General features: G+C 37.7%; 1 protein-coding gene across 2 annotated transcripts in view; it reads right to left on the bottom strand.

Annotated features, from left to right (window-relative positions):
- The window catches only part of LOC139424741 (zinc finger protein ZFP2-like), an 89,901-nt gene that overhangs the window by 61,631 nt on the left and 6,328 nt on the right, over nt 1–21,942 (bottom strand). Inside the window, exon 2 of one of the 2 annotated variants that reach the window (XM_071176852.1) lies at nt 18,000–20,001. The exons of the other annotated variant lie outside the window; for it this stretch is intronic. Within the exon in view, the coding sequence (XP_071032953.1) occupies nt 18,620–20,001 (1,382 nt within the window). The 3' untranslated portion in view covers nt 18,000–18,619. Of the gene's footprint in view, nt 1–17,999; nt 20,002–21,942 lie in introns of those variants that run through there. 2 annotated transcript variants of the gene reach the window in all.

Below are 21,942 nucleotides of genomic sequence, written 5' to 3'. Positions count from 1 at the left end.
TATCTCACCTCTAGTTGTTGTTTCTTCTTGTAATCCTGATAATAATGCAGATATCTCACCTCTAGTTGTTGTTTCTTCTTGTAATCCTGATAATAATGCAGATATCTCACCTCTAGTTGTTGTTTCTTCTTGTAATCCTGATAATAATGCAGATCTCACCTCCATTTGTTGTTTCTTCAGGTAATCCTGATAATAATGCAGTTATCTCACCTCTAGTTGTTGTTTCTTCTTGTAATCCTGATAATAATGCAGATATCTCACCTCTAGTTGATGTTTCTTCTTGTAATCCTGATAATAATGCAGATCTCACCTGTAGTTGTTGTTTCTTCTTGTAATCCTGATAATAATGCAGATATCTCACCTCTAGTTGTTGTTTCTTCTTGTAATCCTGATAATAATGCAGGTATCTCACCTCCATTTGTTGTTTCTTCAGGTAATCCTTATAATAATGCAGTTATCTCACCTCTAGTTGTTGTTTCTTCTTGTAATCCTGATAATAATGCAGTGATCTCACCTCTAGTTGATATTTCTTCTTGTAATCCTGATAATAATGCAGATATCTCACCTCCATTTGTTGTTTCTTCACGTAATCCTGATAATAATTTTGTTATCTCACCTCTAGTTGTTGTTTCTTCTTGTAATCCTGATAATAATGCAGTGATCTCACATCTAGTTGATGTTTCTTCAGGTAATCCTGATAATAATGCAGTTATCTCACCTCTAGTTGCTGTTTCTTCTTGGAATCCTGACAATAATGCAGATATCTCACCTCTAGTTGATGTTTCTTCTTGTAATCCTGATAATAATGCAGATATCTCACCTCTAGTTGTTGTTTATTCTTGTAATCCTGATAATAATGCAGATATCTCACCTCTAGTTGTTGTTTCTTCTTGTAATCCTGATAACAATGCAAATATCTCACCTGAAGTTGATGTTTCTTCTTGTAATCCAGATAATAATGCAGATATCTCACCTCTAGTTGTTGTTTCTTCTTGTAATCCTGATAATAATGCAGATATCTCACCTCTAGTTGTTGTTTCTTCTTGTAATCCTGATAATAATGCAGATATCTCACCTCCATTTGTTGTTTCTTCAGGTAATCCTGATAATAATTTAGTTATCTCACCTCTAGTTGTTGTTTCTTCTTGTAATCCTGATAATAATGCAGTGATCTCACCTCTAGTTGATGTTTCTTCTTGTAATCCTGATAATAATGCAGCTATCTCACCTCTAGTTGTTTCTTCTTGTAATCCTGATAATAATGCAGATATCTCACGTCTAGTTGTTGTTTCTTCTTGTAATCCTGATAACAATGCAAATATCTCACCTGAAGTTGATGTTTCTTCTTGTAATCCTGATAATAATGCAGCTATCTCACCTCTAGTTGTTTCTTCTTGTAATCCTGATAATAATGCAGATATCTCACCTCTATTTGTTGTTTCTTCTTGTAATCCTGATAATAATGCAGATATCTCACCTCTAGTTGATGTTTCTTCTTGTAATCCTGATAATAATGCAGATATCTCACCTCTAGTTGTTTCTTCTTGTAATCCTGATAATAATGCAGATATATCACCTCTATTTGTTGTTTCTTCTTCTAATCCTGATAATAATACAGATATCTCACCTCTAGTTGTTGTTTCTTCTTGTAATCCTGATAATAATGCAGTGATCTCACCTCTAGTTTATGTTTCTTCTTGTAATCCTGATAATAATGCAGCTATCTCACCTCTAGTTGTTTCCTCTTGTAATCCTGATAATAATGCAGATATCTCACCTCTAGTTGATGTTTCTTCTTGTAATCCTGATAATAATGCAGATATCTCACCTCTAGTTGTTGTTTCTTCTTGTAATCCTGATAATAATGCAGCTATCTCACCTCTAGTTGTTGTTTCTTCTTGTAATCCTGATAATAATGCAGATATCTCACCTCCATTTGTTGTTTCTTCACGTAATCCTGATAATAATTTAGTTATCTCACCTCTAGTTGTTGTTTCTTCTTGTAATCCTGATAATAATGCAGTGATCTCACCTCTAGTTGATGTTTCTTCTTGTAATCCTGATAATAATGCAGCTATCTCACCTCTAGTTGTTTCTTCTTGTAATCCTGATAATAATGCAGATATCTCACCTCTATTTGTTGTTTCTTCTTGTAATCCTGATAATAATGCAGATATCTCACCTCCATTTGTTGTTTCTTCAGGTAATCCTGATAATAATTTAGTTATCTCACCTCTAGTTGTTGTTTCTTCTTGTAATCCTGATAATAATGCAGTGATCTCACCTCTAGTTGATGTTTCTTCTTGTAATCCTGATAATAATGCAGCTATCTCACCTCTAGTTGTTTCTTCTTGTAATCCTGATAATAATGCAGATATCTCACGTCTAGTTGTTGTTTCTTCTTGTAATCCTGATAACAATGCAAATATCTCACCTGAAGTTGATGTTTCTTCTTGTAATCCTGATAATAATGCAGCTATCTCACCTCTAGTTGTTTCTTCTTGTAATCCTGATAATAATGCAGATATCTCACCTCTATTTGTTGTTTCTTCTTGTAATCCTGATAATAATGCAGATATCTCACCTCTAGTTGATGTTTCTTCTTGTAATCCTGATAATAATGCAGATATCTCACCTCTAGTTGTTTCTTCTTGTAATCCTGATAATAATGCAGATATATCACCTCTATTTGTTGTTTCTTCTTCTAATCCTGATAATAATACAGATATCTCACCTCTAGTTGTTGTTTCTTCTTGTAATCCTGATAATAATGCAGTGATCTCACCTCTAGTTGATGTTTCTTCTTGTAATCCTGATAATAATGCAGCTATCTCACCTCTAGTTGTTTCCTCTTGTAATCCTGATAATAATGCAGATATCTCACCTCTAGTTGATGTTTCTTCTTGTAATCCTGATAATAATGCAGATATCTCACCTCTAGTTGTTGTTTCTTCTTGTAATCCTGATAATAATGCAGCTATCTCACCTCTAGTTGTTGTTTCTTCTTGTAATCCTGATAATAATGCAGATATCTCACCTCCATTTGTTGTTTCTTCACGTAATCCTGATAATAATTTAGTTATCTCACCTCTAGTTGTTGTTTCTTCTTGTAATCCTGATAATAATGCAGTGATCTCACCTCTAGTTGATGTTTCTTCTTGTAATCCTGATAATAATGCAGCTATCTCACCTCTAGTTGTTTCTTCTTGTAATCCTGATAATAATGCAGATATCTCACCTCTATTTGTTGTTTCTTCTTGTAATCCTGATAATAATGCAGATATTTCACCTCTATTTGTTGTTTCTTCTTGTAATCCTGATAATAATGCAGATATTTCACCTCTATTTGTTGTTTCTTCTTGTAATCCTGATAATAATGCAGATATATCACCTCTATTTGTTGTTTCTTCTTCTAATCCTGATAATAATACAGATATCTCACCTCTAGTTGTTGTTTCTTCTTGTAATCCTGATAATAATGCAGTGATCTCACCTCTAGTTGATGTTTCTTCTTGTAATCCTGATAATAATGCAGCTATCTCACCTCTAGTTGTTTCTTCTTGTAATCCTGATAATAATGCAGATATCTCACCTCTATTTGTTGTTTCTTCTTGTAATCCTGATAATAATGCAGATATCTCACCTCTAGTTGATGTTTCTTCTTGTAATCCTGATAATAATGCAGATATCTCACCTCTAGTTGTTTCTTCTTGTAATCCTGATAATAATGCAGATATATCACCTCTATTTGTTGTTTCTTCTTCTAATCCTGATAATAATACAGATATCTCACCTCTAGTTGTTGTTTCTTCTTGTAATCCTGATAATAATGCAGTGATCTCACCTCTAGTTGATGTTTCTTCTTGTAATCCTGATAATAATGCAGCTATCTCACCTCTAGTTGTTTCCTCTTGTAATCCTGATAATAATGCAGATATCTCACCTCTAGTTGATGTTTCTTCTTGTAATCCTGATAATAATGCAGATATCTCACCTCTAGTTGTTTCTTCTTGTAATCCTGATAATAATGCAGATATCTCACCTCTATTTGTTGTTTCTTCTTGTAATCCTGATAATAATGCAGATATCTCACCTCTAGTTGATGTTTCTTCTTGTAATCCTGATAATAATGCAGATATCTCACCTCTAGTTGTTTCTTCTTGTAATCCTGATAATAATGCAGATATATCACCTCTATTTGTTGTTTCTTCTTCTAATCCTGATAATAATACAGATATCTCACCTCTAGTTGTTGTTTCTTCTTGTAATCCTGATAATAATGCAGTGATCTCACCTCTAGTTGATGTTTCTTCTTGTAATCCTGATAATAATGCAGCTATCTCACCTCTAGTTGTTTCCTCTTGTAATCCTGATAATAATGCAGATATCTCACCTCTAGTTGATGTTTCTTCTTGTAATCCTGATAATAATGCAGATATCTCACCTCTAGTTGTTGTTTCTTCTTGTAATCCTGATAATAATGCAGCTATCTCACCTCTAGTTGTTGTTTCTTCTTGTAATCCTGATAATAATGCAGATATCTCACCTCCATTTGTTGTTTCTTCACGTAATCCTGATAATAATTTAGTTATCTCACCTCTAGTTGTTGTTTCTTCTTGTAATCCTGATAATAATGCAGTGATCTCACCTCTAGTTGATGTTTCTTCTTGTAATCCTGATAATAATGCAGCTATCTCACCTCTAGTTGTTTCTTCTTGTAATCCTGATAATAATGCAGATATCTCACCTCTATTTGTTGTTTCTTCTTGTAATCCTGATAATAATGCAGATATCTCACCTCCATTTGTTGTTTCTTCAGGTAATCCTGATAATAATTTAGTTATCTCACCTCTAGTTGTTGTTTCTTCTTGTAATCCTGATAATAATGCAGTGATCTCACCTCTAGTTGATGTTTCTTCTTGTAATCCTGATAATAATGCAGCTATCTCACCTCTAGTTGTTTCTTCTTGTAATCCTGATAATAATGCAGATATCTCACGTCTAGTTGTTGTTTCTTCTTGTAATCCTGATAACAATGCAAATATCTCACCTGAAGTTGATGTTTCTTCTTGTAATCCTGATAATAATGCAGCTATCTCACCTCTAGTTGTTTCTTCTTGTAATCCTGATAATAATGCAGATATCTCACCTCTATTTGTTGTTTCTTCTTGTAATCCTGATAATAATGCAGATATCTCACCTCTAGTTGATGTTTCTTCTTGTAATCCTGATAATAATGCAGATATCTCACCTCTAGTTGTTTCTTCTTGTAATCCTGATAATAATGCAGATATATCACCTCTATTTGTTGTTTCTTCTTCTAATCCTGATAATAATACAGATATCTCACCTCTAGTTGTTGTTTCTTCTTGTAATCCTGATAATAATGCAGTGATCTCACCTCTAGTTGATGTTTCTTCTTGTAATCCTGATAATAATGCAGCTATCTCACCTCTAGTTGTTTCCTCTTGTAATCCTGATAATAATGCAGATATCTCACCTCTAGTTGATGTTTCTTCTTGTAATCCTGATAATAATGCAGATATCTCACCTCTAGTTGTTGTTTCTTCTTGTAATCCTGATAATAATGCAGCTATCTCACCTCTAGTTGTTGTTTCTTCTTGTAATCCTGATAATAATGCAGATATCTCACCTCCATTTGTTGTTTCTTCACGTAATCCTGATAATAATTTAGTTATCTCACCTCTAGTTGTTGTTTCTTCTTGTAATCCTGATAATAATGCAGTGATCTCACCTCTAGTTGATGTTTCTTCTTGTAATCCTGATAATAATGCAGCTATCTCACCTCTAGTTGTTTCTTCTTGTAATCCTGATAATAATGCAGATATCTCACCTCTATTTGTTGTTTCTTCTTGTAATCCTGATAATAATGCAGATATTTCACCTCTATTTGTTGTTTCTTCTTGTAATCCTGATAATAATGCAGATATTTCACCTCTATTTGTTGTTTCTTCTTGTAATCCTGATAATAATGCAGATATCTCACCTCCATGTGTTGTTTCTTCTGGCAATCCTGATAATAATGCAGTTATCTCACCTCTAGTTGTTGTTTCTTCTTGTAATCCAGATAATAATGCAGATATCTCACCTCTAGTTGATGTTTCTTCTTGTAATCCTGATAATAATGCAGATATCTCACCGCTAGTTGTTTCTTCTTGTAATCCTGATAATAATGCAGATATATCACCTCTATTTGTTGTTTCTTCTTCTAATCCTGATAATAATGCAGTTATCTCACCTCTAGTTGTTGTTTCTTCTTGTAATCCTGATAATAATGCAGTTATCTCACCTCTAGTTGTTGTTTCTTCTTGTAATCCTGATAATAATGCAGATATCTCACCTCCATTTGTTGTTTCTTCACGTAATCCTGATAATAATTTAGTTATCTCACCTCTAGTTGTTGTTTCTTCTTGTAATCCTGATAATAATGCAGTGATCTCACCTCTAGTTGATGTTTCTTCTTGTAATCCTGATAATAATGCAGCTATCTCACCTCTAGTTGTTTCTTCTTGTAATCCTGATAATAATGCAGATATCTCACCTCTATTTGTTGTTTCTTCTTGTAATCCTGATAATAATGCAGATATTTCACCTCTATTTGTTGTTTCTTCTTGTAATCCTGATAATAATGCAGATATTTCACCTCTATTTGTTGTTTCTTCTTGTAATCCTGATAATAATGCAGATATCTCACCTCCATTTGTTGTTTCTTCTGGCAATCCTGATAATAATGCAGTTATCTCACCTCTAGTTGTTGTTTCTTCTTGTAATCCAGATAATAATGCAGATATCTCACCTCTAGTTGATGTTTCTTCTTGTAATCCTGATAATAATGCAGATATCTCACCTCTAGTTGTTGTTTCTTCTTGTAATCCTGATAATAATGCAGCTATCTCACCTCTAGTTGTTGTTTCTTCTTGTAATCCTGATAATAATGCAGATATCTCACCTCCATTTGTTGTTTCTTCACGTAATCCTGATAATAATTTAGTTATCTCACCTCTAGTTGTTGTTTCTTCTTGTAATCCTGATAATAATGCAGTGATCTCACCTCTAGTTGATGTTTCTTCTTGTAATCCTGATAATAATGCAGCTATCTCACCTCTAGTTGTTTCTTCTTGTAATCCTGATAATAATGCAGATATCTCACCTCTATTTGTTGTTTCTTCTTGTAATCCTGATAATAATGCAGATATTTCACCTCTATTTGTTGTTTCTTCTTGTAATCCTGATAATAATGCAGATATTTCACCTCTATTTGTTGTTTCTTCTTGTAATCCTGATAATAATGCAGATATCTCACCTCCATTTGTTGTTTCTTCTGGCAATCCTGATAATAATGCAGTTATCTCACCTCTAGTTGTTGTTTCTTCTTGTAATCCAGATAATAATGCAGATATCTCACCTCTAGTTGATGTTTCTTCTTGTAATCCTGATAATAATGCAGATATCTCACCTCTAGTTGTTTCTTCTTGTAATCCTGATAATAATGCAGATATATCACCTCTATTTGTTGTTTCTTCTTCTAATCCTGATAATAATGCAGTTATCTCACCTCTAGTTGTTGTTTCTTCTTGTAATCCTGATAATAATGCAGTTATCTCACCTCTAGTTGTTGTTTCTTCTTGTAATCCTGATAATAATGCAGATATCTCACCTCTAGTTGTTGTTTCTTCTTGTAATCCTGATAATAATGCAGATATCTCACCTCCATTTGTTGTTTCTTCAGGTAATCCTGATAATAATACAGATATCTAACCTCTAGTTGTTGTTTCTTCTTGTAATCCTGATAATAATGCAAATATCTCACCTCTAGTTGTTGATTCTTCTTGTAATCCTGATAATAATGCAGATATCTCACCTCTAGTTGTTGTTTCTTCTTGTAATCCTGATAATAATGCAGATATCTCACCTGAAGTTGTTGTACCCTTCTTGTGGTCACAAATGCACAGCAAATTGCAGCCCAACCCACTTGTTCTACTGCTCAGTAGCAGCAGTGTGGTTTTACATTCAATAACTGTATGGTTTGACAACATTTGTTTTGGTAGCGTTTTTTCATTCACACTAAAGTTTTTTTTAAACAAATTATTTTTGCCTCTGCCATTGTTTCGTCTCAAGATTCACACCAATGTGTTTTCGATTCTGGGTTTTAATGGGCACCATTAGACCAACAGCATGTGTTCCTACTGAACCTAATCAGGATTAACATGATTTATTGTTACACCATGTAGGAGCAGTAAAGATCTAGTCTGTTCATTATATACATGATGTATTGTTACACCATGTAGGAGCAGTATAGACCTAGTCTGTTCATTAAAATACATCTATCTACATGATGTATTGATACACCATGTAGGAGTAGTATAGACCTAGTCTGTTCATTATATACATCTACATGATGTATTGTTACACCATGTAGGAGCAGTATAGACCTAGTCTGTTCATTATATACATCTACATGATGTATTGTTACACCATGTAGGAGCAGTATAGACCTAGTCTGTTCATTATATACATCTACATGATCTATTGTTACACCAACAAAATAAAGGGGGTGGCCAGTCCTCTTCTGGCTGTGCTGGGTGGAGATTATAACAGAACATGGCCAAGATGTTCAAATGTTCATAAATGACCAGCATGGTCAAATAATAATAATCACAGACAGAACAGTTGAAACTGAAGCAGCAGCACGGCCAGGTGGACTGGGGACAGTGAGGAGTCATCATACCAGGTAGTCCTGAGGCATGGTCCTAGGGCTCAGGTCCTCAGAGAGAGAGAAAGAAAGAGAGAATAGAGAGCATACTTAAATTAACACAGAACACCGGATAGGAGAAGTACTCCAGATATAACAAACTGACCCTAGCCCCCAGACACAAACTACTGCAGCATAAATACTGGAGGCTGAGACAGGAGGGGTCTAGTCGCTAATGCTAACTAGCTATTATCTCCGACCATGAGTTCACTAAGCTACTCTCCTCCTTCTTAAGAAGATGAGGTCTGCTGGATGGAGAAAGAAGCTCTCGTCAAAGAGGAGGCGGAAGAGGAGGCTGTTACAATACAAGAACAAGTAGATGGTGAGGCTGCTACCGTGAAAGAAGTAGAGAAAGGCATTACAGAGAAATATGCCTTCAGAGTGAAAGAGGAGGAGGATGTTACTGTGAAAGAAGAGGAGGAAGATGCAGTTTTTGGAGTGGAGAATGAAGAGGGGGAGATTACTGTCACATTAGAGGATGATGAAGAAGAGAAGACAGGAGATCTGATTAACACCAGTAAATATAGTGAGTACTATCTTATAAAACATGGACATTGATCTGATTAACACCAGTGAGTACTATCTTATAGAACAGGGACATTGATCTTATAAAACAGGGACACAAACTCTGCAGTTGTTGAACTAATGTGTGATTTTTAAAAGGGCATTCTACACTTGAATATGTTTTTGTACTGTATAAATTGTTTATGACGTCCTCCAGTGATTTTTAAACTTTTCTTGTTGAAAAGTGATATATAAATACAGTAAAGTATATACACACTAAAGGTAAAACTTTTGCCCAAATCATTTATTTGTTTTTTTTTAACAGGAAACTAAAAAGAGTGAGTGATGTCATAGTAAGGCCTTCAAGGAGTTGGCTTGATGGGAAGTCGTGACGTCATCCAATAGGCGACAGATCTTCATGTGAATATTCATTATTCTTTTTAAAATCCTTCCTGTTCTGTCAACTTGGTTGTTGATCATTGCTAGAAAGCCATTTTAAAGCCTTGCTATACTTTCAAGACGATTTAAGTCCAAACTGTAACTAGGCCACTCAGGAACATTCAATGTCATCTTGGTAAGCTCCTCCAATGTAGATTTGGCCTTGTGGTTTAGGTTATTGTCCTGTTAGTACAGTTTTTTGTATTCAGATCTCTGAAATGCACTCTACCTACGTAACATTTAGTTTCCTTATATTACGATGGGAAAACAGTTTTCATGGGCACATAAATCCTAAATAATTTCAGAGTTTGCAAAATCCAATGGTTCTAACCGAGAGTCACCTTAACTTTATTGACAAGACCCAAATGGATACTGTCATTAATGTGGTTCTTCAATAATTACACATAATTCTTAATACTGTAGCTGTTTAGTTACAGTCACATGTTCAACTATCATCAGCTGATCCAGGAAATAATTTTCTGAATTCCAGTCAACTGACAAACATCACGACATGCAACAACAACCAACGTGCTTCTTCATTCATTACTCTGTTAAAGACAGTTATGCCGTGCTCCACGTTGGATCCAACATCCCTAACAAATGTTTATAATGTGTTATTGTCTGCTTGATTTACAGTAGGGTCCCGTTAGTCTGTTTGGACAAAGAGATACTTAACTCATAATGTGTAGAGAACTGTTCCTTGATGTATTGGCTATTGTACCACACACAGAGCTATTTTCCTTTATTTATTGTTAGGTGAAGTTATGGGTCGTACAGTGTTATTGTTATGGGTCCTAGAGTACACTATGTATGTCATGCAACAACAACCAAAGTGCCTCTTCGTTCATTACATAGGTATATTTGTTGTTAGGTGAAGTAATGGGCTGATTTGGCAAACAGTGTACAAAAACTCATTGCCAGGCTGATGGAAAAACTAGCCAAAGAGCATTTTACTGGTTGAAGTGTTTTTTAAAATACAAAGCGGTTGATTTGCGATGATGAACACAAACATTATATTAAGCAGGACATTCAAACGAGCCTTACAATTATAATCCTAAGTAGTGTGAAATGCACTCATAAGCAACCTGGACATGGAGGTTACTCCCCTGAGTTTTCCCCCAATCACATTCAGAATACATTGTGAAAAACTAAAACCTCTGCTCACCATTTCAGATATACTACATCCATAACTAGTGGTCTCCTCATTACCAGATATACTACATCCATAACTAGTGGTTTCCTCATTACCAGATATACTACATCCATAACTAGTGGTTTCCTCATTACCAGATATACTACATCCATAACTAGTGGTTTCCTCATTAGCAGATATACTAGATCCATAACTAGTGGTTTCCTCATTAGCAGATATACTAGATCCATAACTAGTGGTTTCCTCATTAGCAGATATACTACATCCATAACTAGTGGTTTCCTCATTAGCAGGGAGGAGGTTATGCAATCAAATTGTGTGCACATCGCCCTTGTGCCGCAATTTTATTAAACACAGAAAGGGGTCAATATTGGAGACCAAAAGTCGTCTGGCACACTGCTTAGAGTTTCAACAACATGAATAACTTATTTATAATATTTCTAGTCTACAATCTTAGATAATTTTAACATTCATTACAGACATCAATTGTTGTACAACATCATGGCTACGCTGTTGAAATCACCTTTTATGGTGGATTTCTGCTGTTGTGGGCCTTTAATCATCTGTCTGACTTTGTTGTTCACACAGGAGAGATACGGGACTATCGTGGATCCTCTGGGGAGCCTCAACAACCTCATGATGTTGAAGACGCAGAGAAGAGTCTCTCCAGATCAGAACACCTCAATAAACACCTGTAGAGATCCACAGGGAAGATAATTCACTGCTGCTCTGACTGTGGGAAGAGACTCACCTCATCAGGCCTTAAAATTAATCAGAGAACACACACAGGAGAGAGACCCTATAGCTGTGGTCAATGTAGGAAGAGTTTTGCTGCATCTAGCACTCTGACTCTCCACCAGAGAACACACGCAGGAGAGAAATCTTATATCTGTGATCAATGTGGGAAGAGTTTTGCTGCATCTAGCACTCTGACTCTACACCAGAGAACACACACAGGAGATAAACTTTACAGCTTGATCAATGTGGGAAGAGTTTTACTCAGTCAACCAGCCTGATATCACACCAGAGAACACACACAGGAGAGAAACCTTACAGCTGTGATCAATGTGGGAAGTGTTGTACTACATCTAACCATCTGACTCTTCACCAGAGAACACACTCAGGAGAGAAAACGTACAGCTGTGATCAATGTGGGAAGAGATGTACAACATCTAGCCATCTGACGCTTCACCAGAGAACACACACAGGAGAGAAACGTTATAGCTGTGGTCAATGTGGGAAGAGTTTTGGTCGATTTTGCCATCTGACTCAACACCAGAGAACACACACAGGAGAGAAACTCATAGCTGTGATCAGTGTGACAAGATGTACTCTGATAAAATATCTCTGATCAAACATCAGAAAATACATGGAGTTATTTCATGATATCAATTAATTAATGTCACAATGTAGAATGTTTTATTATTGTAGAAGGAGTAATTTAATGATGTCAATATGTAGAAGCCTAAATGTTTGTCCTCTATTCTATTGATTTCAACATGAAATAAATCCAGGCTCTGAATAGAAAGAGTACTATTTATCTGATTTAACAAAAAGTTACTAACAAAAAAAGAGTTGTTACCCACTTGAATCAAAATGCAACACTTCAAAATGTAGCTAGCTGTTTTCTTAAAATTGTCCTCTAACCAGTGATGTTCACATTATTCCCAGATTCCGTGTGGTTTTTGAGCTGTTTGTTTTAACAGGACCTGCAACCTCATCTCCCCTCTCTCGCTCAATTGATGTCAACGTGATATTTCTATGAGTGATGACAAATAAGTGTTATTTTTCTTTGTTTAGCAACCCCTAAATTTAAATGTATCTGACTGTCTTCTGCAGGTTGTCTAACCAGTCAGGTAAAATATATCTCCCATTTCCATGTGTTTTTTGTTTTGTGTTACTTTCAAGGGCAGGTTCAACCTGATTTCCTCCCAAATCGATATGCGTTGCCATTGATCTTAATTTATTTTGACTGCACATTTTTCGTTATTGTAGATGAGTTTTGTTTGCGCTCGTTCCAAGGGGACGTGACTATCGTGGATCCTTTGGGGGGCCTCAACAACCTCATGATGCTGACGAGGCAGAGCAGAGTCTCTCCACATCAGAACACCTCAAGAAACACCAGCAAAGACCCACAGGGAAGAAATCTCACTTCTGCTCTGACTGTGGGAAAGGTTGCACATATTCATCAGAACTTAAAATGCACCAGAGAACACACACAGGAGAGAAATCGTATAGCTGTGATCAATGTGGGAAGAGTTTTACTACATCTAGCTCTCTGACTATACACCAGAGAACACACACAGGAGAGGAGCCTTTTAGCTGTGATCAATGTGTGTAGAATGTTTTAACATTGTAGTAGGAGTATTTTAATGATGACCTTATCGTTTGCCCTGTTCAATTGATTACAGCATGATATGGATATTAGCCTCAGGGGAAAATCTAGGCTCTGGACGTACCATCAGGTTTAGGAACCAGAATGCAAGGAGAACTCCAAGGGCTTGAACTTGGCGTAGCCAGGTCATTCTCCAACAAATATTTCACCTCATCCCTCATTATCTTCCTCTTGGAAGCGTTGATACGATATGGGTGTTGCTTGATAGGTGTAGCATTTCCAACATTAATGTCATGTTCCAACACATTTGTGCGAGTAGGAACGTCATTAAAGAGACATGGAAAACTGTGTCAATAGAAACAGGAACGCTCATTCTTCTGGCGTGCTTGATATACCACTGCTGGCCGACTAGGGCTAAAGGTAGGAAACTCAGTGGCTCTACTCTCAGTTTGAGCCGAAAACACACTCTTGTGCGTCAACACAAACTCGTCTGCCAACACAGACGCTTCTGCCCGGGAGGATACTTTCTGTTCGTTTAGGTAAACTACAATGCGTTCGGGTAAGCAATTTTTAAATTCTTCCAACAAGATTAACTCCCGGAGAGAGTTGAAATCAGTTACCTTACTAGCAGCATGCCATTTATCAAACAGATTTCCCTTGTCTCTAGCAAATTCCACATAAGTCTTACTAGAAGACTTTCTATGAGACCTAAATCTCTGTCGGTATGCCTCAGGCACAAGCTCATAGGCACGAAGAACAGTAGCTTTGACCACTTCATAATTCAAACTGTCCTCTAGAGGTAGCGCTGACAAAACCTCTTGGGCTTTACCAGTTAATTTACACTGAAGTAATAGGCACCATACCTCTTCAGGCCACTTCAATGCTACGGCTATACGCTCAAATACACAAAAATAGGAGTCAACCTCCGACTCTCTGAACAAAGGTACTAAGGCAATCTGCCTACTAATGTCAAACGTGTTTGAGGACACAGCAGGTGAGGACGACTCACTAACAGGCACAGTAGGAACGAAGGCTAGCCTTGCTGTCTCTGCCTCCAGTTCCATCTGGCGCATTTTAAACGTCATCTGCCTCTGTTCTCGTTCTCGTTCTCTTTCTGCCTCAATTTTACACATCTCCAACTGGAGAGTCTCTCGCCTAATTTGGGCTCTCTCTTCCACCTCTAGTTGTAACTGTGCTAAACGGACATCCCTCCTGGCATCACCATTTGACAGTGGGGAGAGTGGATCAAAATGGGACAATGTGGCTGGTGTTTTAGCCTCGCCCTCATTATCAGACACCAATGGGCTTACAGGAGCAGCAACATCCCCTACAGGGGTAGTATGCTCAGGCAGCGGTAACACAAGCACCTGCTCTTCCAACAATACATTTAACACTAGCTGTTTAACCTCCGCCTTAACTAAACTCTGCGAAATCGATACTGAATAATGGTCAGCCAAGGTCATTAAATCAACTCTACGACATTTATCAAAAACCTCCCACGAAGGGTTATCCAAAAAGGACTTCAAATCAAAAGTAGCCATCTTACACTACTTCACAAGAGCCAACGAAAATAGCAAACACTAATGCTACTTCAGCTATGACGCTCAACACTGAACTATACCACTACAACAATCTACATGAGCGGCATGGGTGTCAGTAAAGACAGATCCCGGATGAGCCCCCACTTATGTTACGAATCCCTTTTGGCCCGACAGTCTAGGGGGGGTGGTAATGAGACGCGTAACATAACTCATGCAAATTATAATTGTGACAAAGTAAAAGTGTGAACGTAATAACCAGGACAACTGAAATCTACCGTCAAACTCAAGGTTTATTTGATAAACACACAGTAATGGGGGGAGCAGGAAAAAGGGCTGAGCTGGACCCAAGGAAAGAAACAATAAGTATTCAAAACACCCCTAAGCTAGACTAGCCTACTTTAACAACAGCTAACTAACTAACCAAAAATACAGTGGGTGGTCCGCCCAGTTCTAACTAGTGTATTTAACAAAGTTCACCTACGGGTAGTGTATGCCCATGGGCGACTTGTCTTGGTTTCCCCTTTTCCCACTAGCAAACAAAGAAACACCATAACCAAAACAATACTCACAGGTGATGACAAAGTGCTATGGAGATGATCAAACAAAAGGAGAGGTTAAGACGCAAAGAGAGAGTGAAACAGAGAGATCTACATACATGGCATTTACAGATAGATTGAGCTACTGAAATCTACGAAGAACAGAGATCTACAAACATGGCATTTACAAAGAGATTGAGCTCCAGAGCAAACAAATGATGGGGTTGATTGTTGACTGATTGGGGAGTGATGATTTTCACCTGTGAGGGGAGACAGAGAGAAAAGAAACACACCCAGGATACACACACACACAGGATAATGGTATCCGTAACAGTTAACATAGACATTCTGGGAACGTCAGAATGTTGGGGGAAATGAACTATATTCTGGTAATCCGAACAATTGATCATATGCAATGGTACTTAATGAATATGATGTCAGTTCGGTTGTCATCTGAGACATTCTCATCAATGATAAGATGACAAACTCTACAGTGGAAAGTCTACACATCAGAGTTATCGGATTCAGATGGAATTGTTGTTCAATTTAAATGTTTGAATATGAAATTATTTGTGACGGGATGAAATGTGATTTTAGCTTCTAAAATGTGAGATGTGGGTTTTCATAAGTTAGGGCTGCTCACTCAGTGGCCCACCTCTGTGAAGGGAAATGGGCTATAAAACATTTCAAACATGCCCTCTTCTCCCTTCCTATATAAAGCCTTGACGACAACAGAACTTCCAAATCCGGGTACTTTAGGATAACGACCCGTTGTCAGAATGGTTCAGATAACTACAGAATGAAGCCAAACTCAGCAAGAGCTTTGGTTGCGAATGGTATGAACTTTTAGCTCTTATTCACTACAGAAGTGATACCTGCTAGCCGTTGACTTAGCAACAGCAGCTAAAAACACGGGCTAGGAAAGGACAGACAGAGTATCCCGTCTACCTCCCAACGACGACACTACAACATTTCCCGTTCACCACCAGAGACACTCTTCAAAGGACTCTGTTGGGCAACACGGCCATCCATCTACAACCAACCCATCAAAGCGCAGCTCAGAGTAAATATTTATTGCATTTTCCTTTTCCAAATGGACGGTAATTTAGAATGCATAAGATACTGTATTCACGATAGAGTAGCTGCCTACGGCACGATAGAGACATCGCTTCTCCCTTTGTTCCTCAGTCTTCCCGCTCTTTCACTCAAACCCAATCCCCTTTTCTTTGTGTAACCAGCTGTCATATCTGTTCCGTCCGCTAGGGACGTTTTCCTTTATGACGTAATTTGTAATCAAGTTATGATTAATTGTGTGTATGTGAATTCTGTGTGATTAGTTAGGTATTTAGTAAATAAATAATTAAACACAATTTTGCATTGCTGATTCAACTTGTTAGCCAGGGTTCTTGCAGATAACCAAGAATTTACAACTTTCAGATTATGAGACTGAATTGAGGTGATGATTGATATGGACTGCTATGGATGTAAAATATTACTAGGTCTTTAAGAGTTTATTCGGAAGATAACAGCTCTATAAATATTATTTTGTGGTGCCTGATTCTCTAGTTAATTACATTTACATGATTAGCTCAATCAGGTAATAGTAATTACGGATAAATTATTTTATAGAATAGCAGGTCATATCACTTAATCCGGTATAGCCAAAGACACGACACTAGAGATTTGATAAAGTAATACTGGGAATATAATTAGATACAATTTAAACAACCCATATATAGACAAACGTAGGTTTTGTGTTGGTATCTTTAATGGATAATTTGATAAAGATGAGTTTTAAGCATTATTAAACAGTCTACAAAGTCTGGGCAATTGTCTCAGAAACTGAAGGGAGTGTGTCCACTTTAGGGCAAGTTACCCTAACAATGTAACTATAATACGCTTCTTGGATTTTCTCTGTCCGTGTACTACATTTGAAATGCAACTGCCCTTAAGGCCTGAGGGGGGGGGGGGGGTCTTCCTTGTATGAGAGGCATTACTAGATGTATTAAATAAACATTTTTCCATAAAGTTAGAGTGAAGCAAGGTGGCTGACTAGCTGTTGATGTTGAAGAAGCGTTTTGTCCACTAGATTATACGTCTCAGTGGCAGATTCACCTGAAAGACGCACATCGCCATCTGCTGACTGGAGTTGGTATCGCAGCTGAGAAAATACTTTCAGACAAATAGCTACAAAGCGACTGCCCCTAAAAAGCAATGACTCCCTTTTGAAAACGCGGGATGTGGCATCAGAAACATTTATTAACGTGTAAAAATGTACTACAAAGTGTAGCTAAATAGAATAACTTTGGTCATACCCACTCAGCCCGTGACGTCGAATTATGGGCGATATCAGGTCTGTCTGTTGTGGCTGCCATTTCGCCCCAATATAGTCATCCCAAATTGGGCTGTGTATAACTATGTAAATGTCTCTTGGACAAGGTGACTCTAAAAATAAAAGGTTCATGGTGTATCCTTTAGGGGTTCTTCAAATTGAAACTGTGCGGGAACCCATTAAAATGGTCCCTCAAAGAACCTTTCGGGGTTAATTTTTTTAACTCCCTGTCCACCCTCCCTCCATTATAACAATATTGACTTAAATAATAGTTTATTTAGTGGCACCACAAATGTGAATTGATATTTACAAAGCAATTGACCAAACAAAACACATTACAAAATTGCAACATTTCTGCAGACATGTCAGACCATAATAAATAATACATTTACTTTGTATAGTGCTTTTAATGACATTTAAACATTTTTGAAATAATGATGTACAATAAAAACAAATTAAAAATGAATCATAGGTAAACTAACAATATTGTAGACTGCTAAATGCAGATTTTTCAGCTTTAGTGTGTATATCATATTCACTTAGTTATGTTAGGAAGTTTGCCATCTTTATGACCGGCCCTGGTAACTTCACTCCAAAACACAGTAACTTAAGAACCTAAGTGTTTTTCTGACATTTTTGAGAAATTTAAGGGAAAATAAAAAACAGCCCTAGCAGAGCCCCAAGTCTCATGGGGACGTTCTCGAGGGCATGGCTGTTCTCCTCATCAAAGGCCAGCAGGATTTCACTCTCCTGGTGAAATGGCGTTTTGGGTTCTACATTGTGACATTAAAATACTCCTACTGCAATGTTAAAACATTCTACATTGTGACATTAATTCATTGATATCATGAAACAACTCCATGTATGTATTTTCTGATATTTGATCAGAGATCGTTTATCAGATTATCTCTGGTCACAGATAAGAGGTTTCTCTACTGTGTGTATTCTCTTGTGTACAGTCAGACTGACCAAAACTTCCCACATTGATCACAGCTATAAGATTTCTCTCATGTGTGTGTTCTCTGGTGTTGAGTCAGCTTGGTAGATGAAACGAAACGCTTCCCACATTGACCGCAGCTATAAGGTTTCTCTCCTGTGTGTGTTCTCTTGTGTAGAGTCAGACTGCCAGATTGACCAAAACTCTTCCCACATTGATCACAGCTATAAGGTTTCTCTCCTGTGTGTGTTCTCTGGTGTTGAGTCAGCTTGCTAGATGAAACAAAACTCTTCCCACATTGACCACAGCTATAAGGTTTCTCTCCTGTGTGTGTTCTCTTGTGTAGAGTCAGAGAGCCAGATGTAGTACATCTCTTCCCACATTGATCACAGCTATAAGGTTTCTCTCCTGTGTGTATTCTCTGGTGCACTGTCAGATCACCAGAATTACTAAAGCTCTTCCCACATTGACCACAGCTGTAAGGTTTCTCTCCTGTGTGTGTTCTCTGGTGTAATGTCAGACAGCTAGATGTAACAAAACTTTTCCCACATTGATCACAGATATAGGGTTTCTCTCCTGTGTGTATTCTCTGATGTAGAGTCAGATAGCCAGATGTAGTAAAATTTTTCCCACATTGATCACAGCTATAATATTTCTCTCCTGTGTGTGTTCTCTGGTGTAATGTCAGAGAGCTAGATCTAACAAAACTCTTCCCACATTGATCACAGCTACAAGATTTCTCTCCTGTGTGTGTTCTCTGGTGTAATGTCAGAGAGCTAGATGTAACAAAACGCTTCCCACATTGACCACAGCTATAAGGTTTCTCTCCTGTGTGTGTTCTCTGGTGTAATGTCAGCTGGTCAGATCGAACAAAACTCTTCCCACATTGATCACATATATACGGTTTCTCTCCTGTGTGTATTCTCTGATGTAGAGTCAGATAGCCAGATGTCGTAAAACTCTTCCCACATTGATCACAGCTATAAGGTTTCTCTCCTGTGTGTGTTCTCTGGTGTTGAGTTAACTTGCTAGATTTAACAAAACTCTTCCCACATTGATCACAGCTATACGGTCTCTCTCCTGTGTGTGTTCTCTGATGGAGAGTCAGAGAGCCAGATGTAGTAAAACTCTTCCCACATTGATTACAACTATAAGGTTTCTCTCCTGTGTGTATTCTCTGGTGCACTGTCAGACTTCCAGATTGTCTAAAACTCATCCCACATTGACCACAGCTATAAGATTTCTCTCCTGTGTGTGTTCTCTGATGAATTTTAATGCCTGATGAGGAGGTGAATCTCTTCCCACAGTCAGAGCAGCAGTGAATTCTCCTCTCTGTGGGTCTCTGCAGGTGTTTCTTGAGGTTTTCTGATTTGGAGAGACTCTTCTCTGCCTCTTCAGCATCATGAGGTTGTTGAGGCTCCCCAGAGGATCCACGATAGTCACGTCTCTCTCCTGTGTGAATAACAAAGTCAGAGGTGATGCCAACAGCGTAGTCAGGATGTTGTACAACAATTGACGTCTGTAATGAATGTTGAATTATTTGACAATTGTCTTAAAATGAGCAAGAATAGTCACATTTTGTCTTGTTTTCCCATTAGTAGTAACATTGATGATTGTAGACTAGAAATAAGTTATTCATGTTGTTGAAATCCTAAGCAGTGTGCCAGACAACTTTTGGTCTCCAATATAGGCCCCTTTCTGTGGTTAATAAAATTGCAGGACGAGGGCGATAAGCACACAAGGTGATTGCAGAAACACCTCCCTGCTAATGAGGAAACCGATAGTTATGGATGTAGTATATCTGCCAGGAGCAAAAATGGTGAGCAAAGATTATAGTTTTTCACAATGTATTCTGAATGTGAATGGGGGGAAAACACAGGGGAGTAACCTCCATTTCCAGGTTGCTTATGAGTACATTTCACACTACTTTGGATTATAATTGTGAGGCTCGTTTGAATGTCCTGCTTAATATAATCTTTGCTACAGTATTAGAGAATTATGTGTAATTATTGAAGAACCGCGTTAATGACAGTATACATTTGGGTGTTGCTAATAAAGTTAAGATTTATTTGTATTTCACCTTTATATAAACAGGTAGGCCAGTCGAAAACAAGTTCTCATTTACAACTGCGACCTGGCCAAGATAAAGCAAAGCAGTGTGACAAAAAAAAACAGTTACATACACTTGGGATAAACAAACGTACAGTCAATAACACAAAAGAAAGGCGGTACAGTGTGTGCAAATGGAGTAAGAAGGTAAGGCAATAAATAGGCAATTGTAGCGAAGTAATTACAAATTAAACACTGGAGTGATAGATGTGCAAGTAGAAATACTGGTGTGCAAAAGAGCAAAAAAAGTAAAGAAAAACATGGGGGTGAGGAAGGCAGTTGGATGGGCTATTTACAGATGGGCTGTGTACAGCTGCAGCGATCGGTAAGCTGCTCAGATAGCTGATGCTTAAAGTTAGTGAGGGAGAGTCTCCAGCTTCAGTGATTTTTGCAATTCGTTCCAGTCATTGGCAACAGAAAACTGTAAGGAAAGGCGGCCAAAGTAGGTGTTGGCTTTGGGGATGACCAGTGAGATATACTTCCTGGAGCACGTGCTATGGGTGGGTGTTGCTATGGTGACCAGTGAGCTGAGTTAAGGCGGCCTAGCAAGGACTTATAGACGACCTGGAGCCAGTGGGTTTGGAGACAAATATGTAGCGAGGGCCAGCCGACGAGAGCAGTGGTACATGAAGCTTTGGTGACAAAACGGATGGCACTGTGATAGACTGCATCCAATTTGCTGTGTAGAGTGTTGGAGGCCTTTTTGAAAATGACATCACTGAAGTCAAGGATCGGTAGGATAGTCAGTTGTGCGAGGAGGGTATGTTCGGCAGCGTGAGTGAAGGAGGCTTTGTTGCAAAATAGGAAGCCAATTCTAGATTTAATTTTGGATTGGAAATGCTTAATATTAGTCTGGAAGGAGTGTTTACAGTCTAGCAAGACACCTAGGTATTTATAGTTGTCCACATATTCAGTCAGAACCGTTCAGAGTAGTGATGCTGGACGGGCGGGTACGGGCAAAGATAGTTTTACTAGCATTTAAGAGCAGTTGGAGGCCACGGGAGGAGTGTTGTATGGCATTGAAGCTTGTTTGGAGATTTGTTAACCTTTTTGGGATAGGGGGCAGCATTTTCACTTTTGGATGAATAGCGTGCTCAGAGTGAACTGCCTCCTACTCCTACTCCTGCTAATATATGTATATTACTATTAGTATTGGACAGAAAACACTGAAGTTTTTAAAACTGTTTGAATGATGTCTGTGAGTATGGCAAAAACCTGAGAAAAATCCAACCCGGAAGTGGGACATCTGAGGTTTGTAGTTTTTTAAAGCTTGGCTTACCGAAT

Source organism: Oncorhynchus clarkii, chromosome 13 (genome assembly GCF_045791955.1).
Source record: "Oncorhynchus clarkii lewisi isolate Uvic-CL-2024 chromosome 13, UVic_Ocla_1.0, whole genome shotgun sequence".
Classification (NCBI taxonomy): domain Eukaryota; kingdom Metazoa; phylum Chordata; class Actinopteri; order Salmoniformes; family Salmonidae; genus Oncorhynchus; species Oncorhynchus clarkii.
This window is presented reverse-complemented; position numbering and strand designations above follow the sequence as displayed.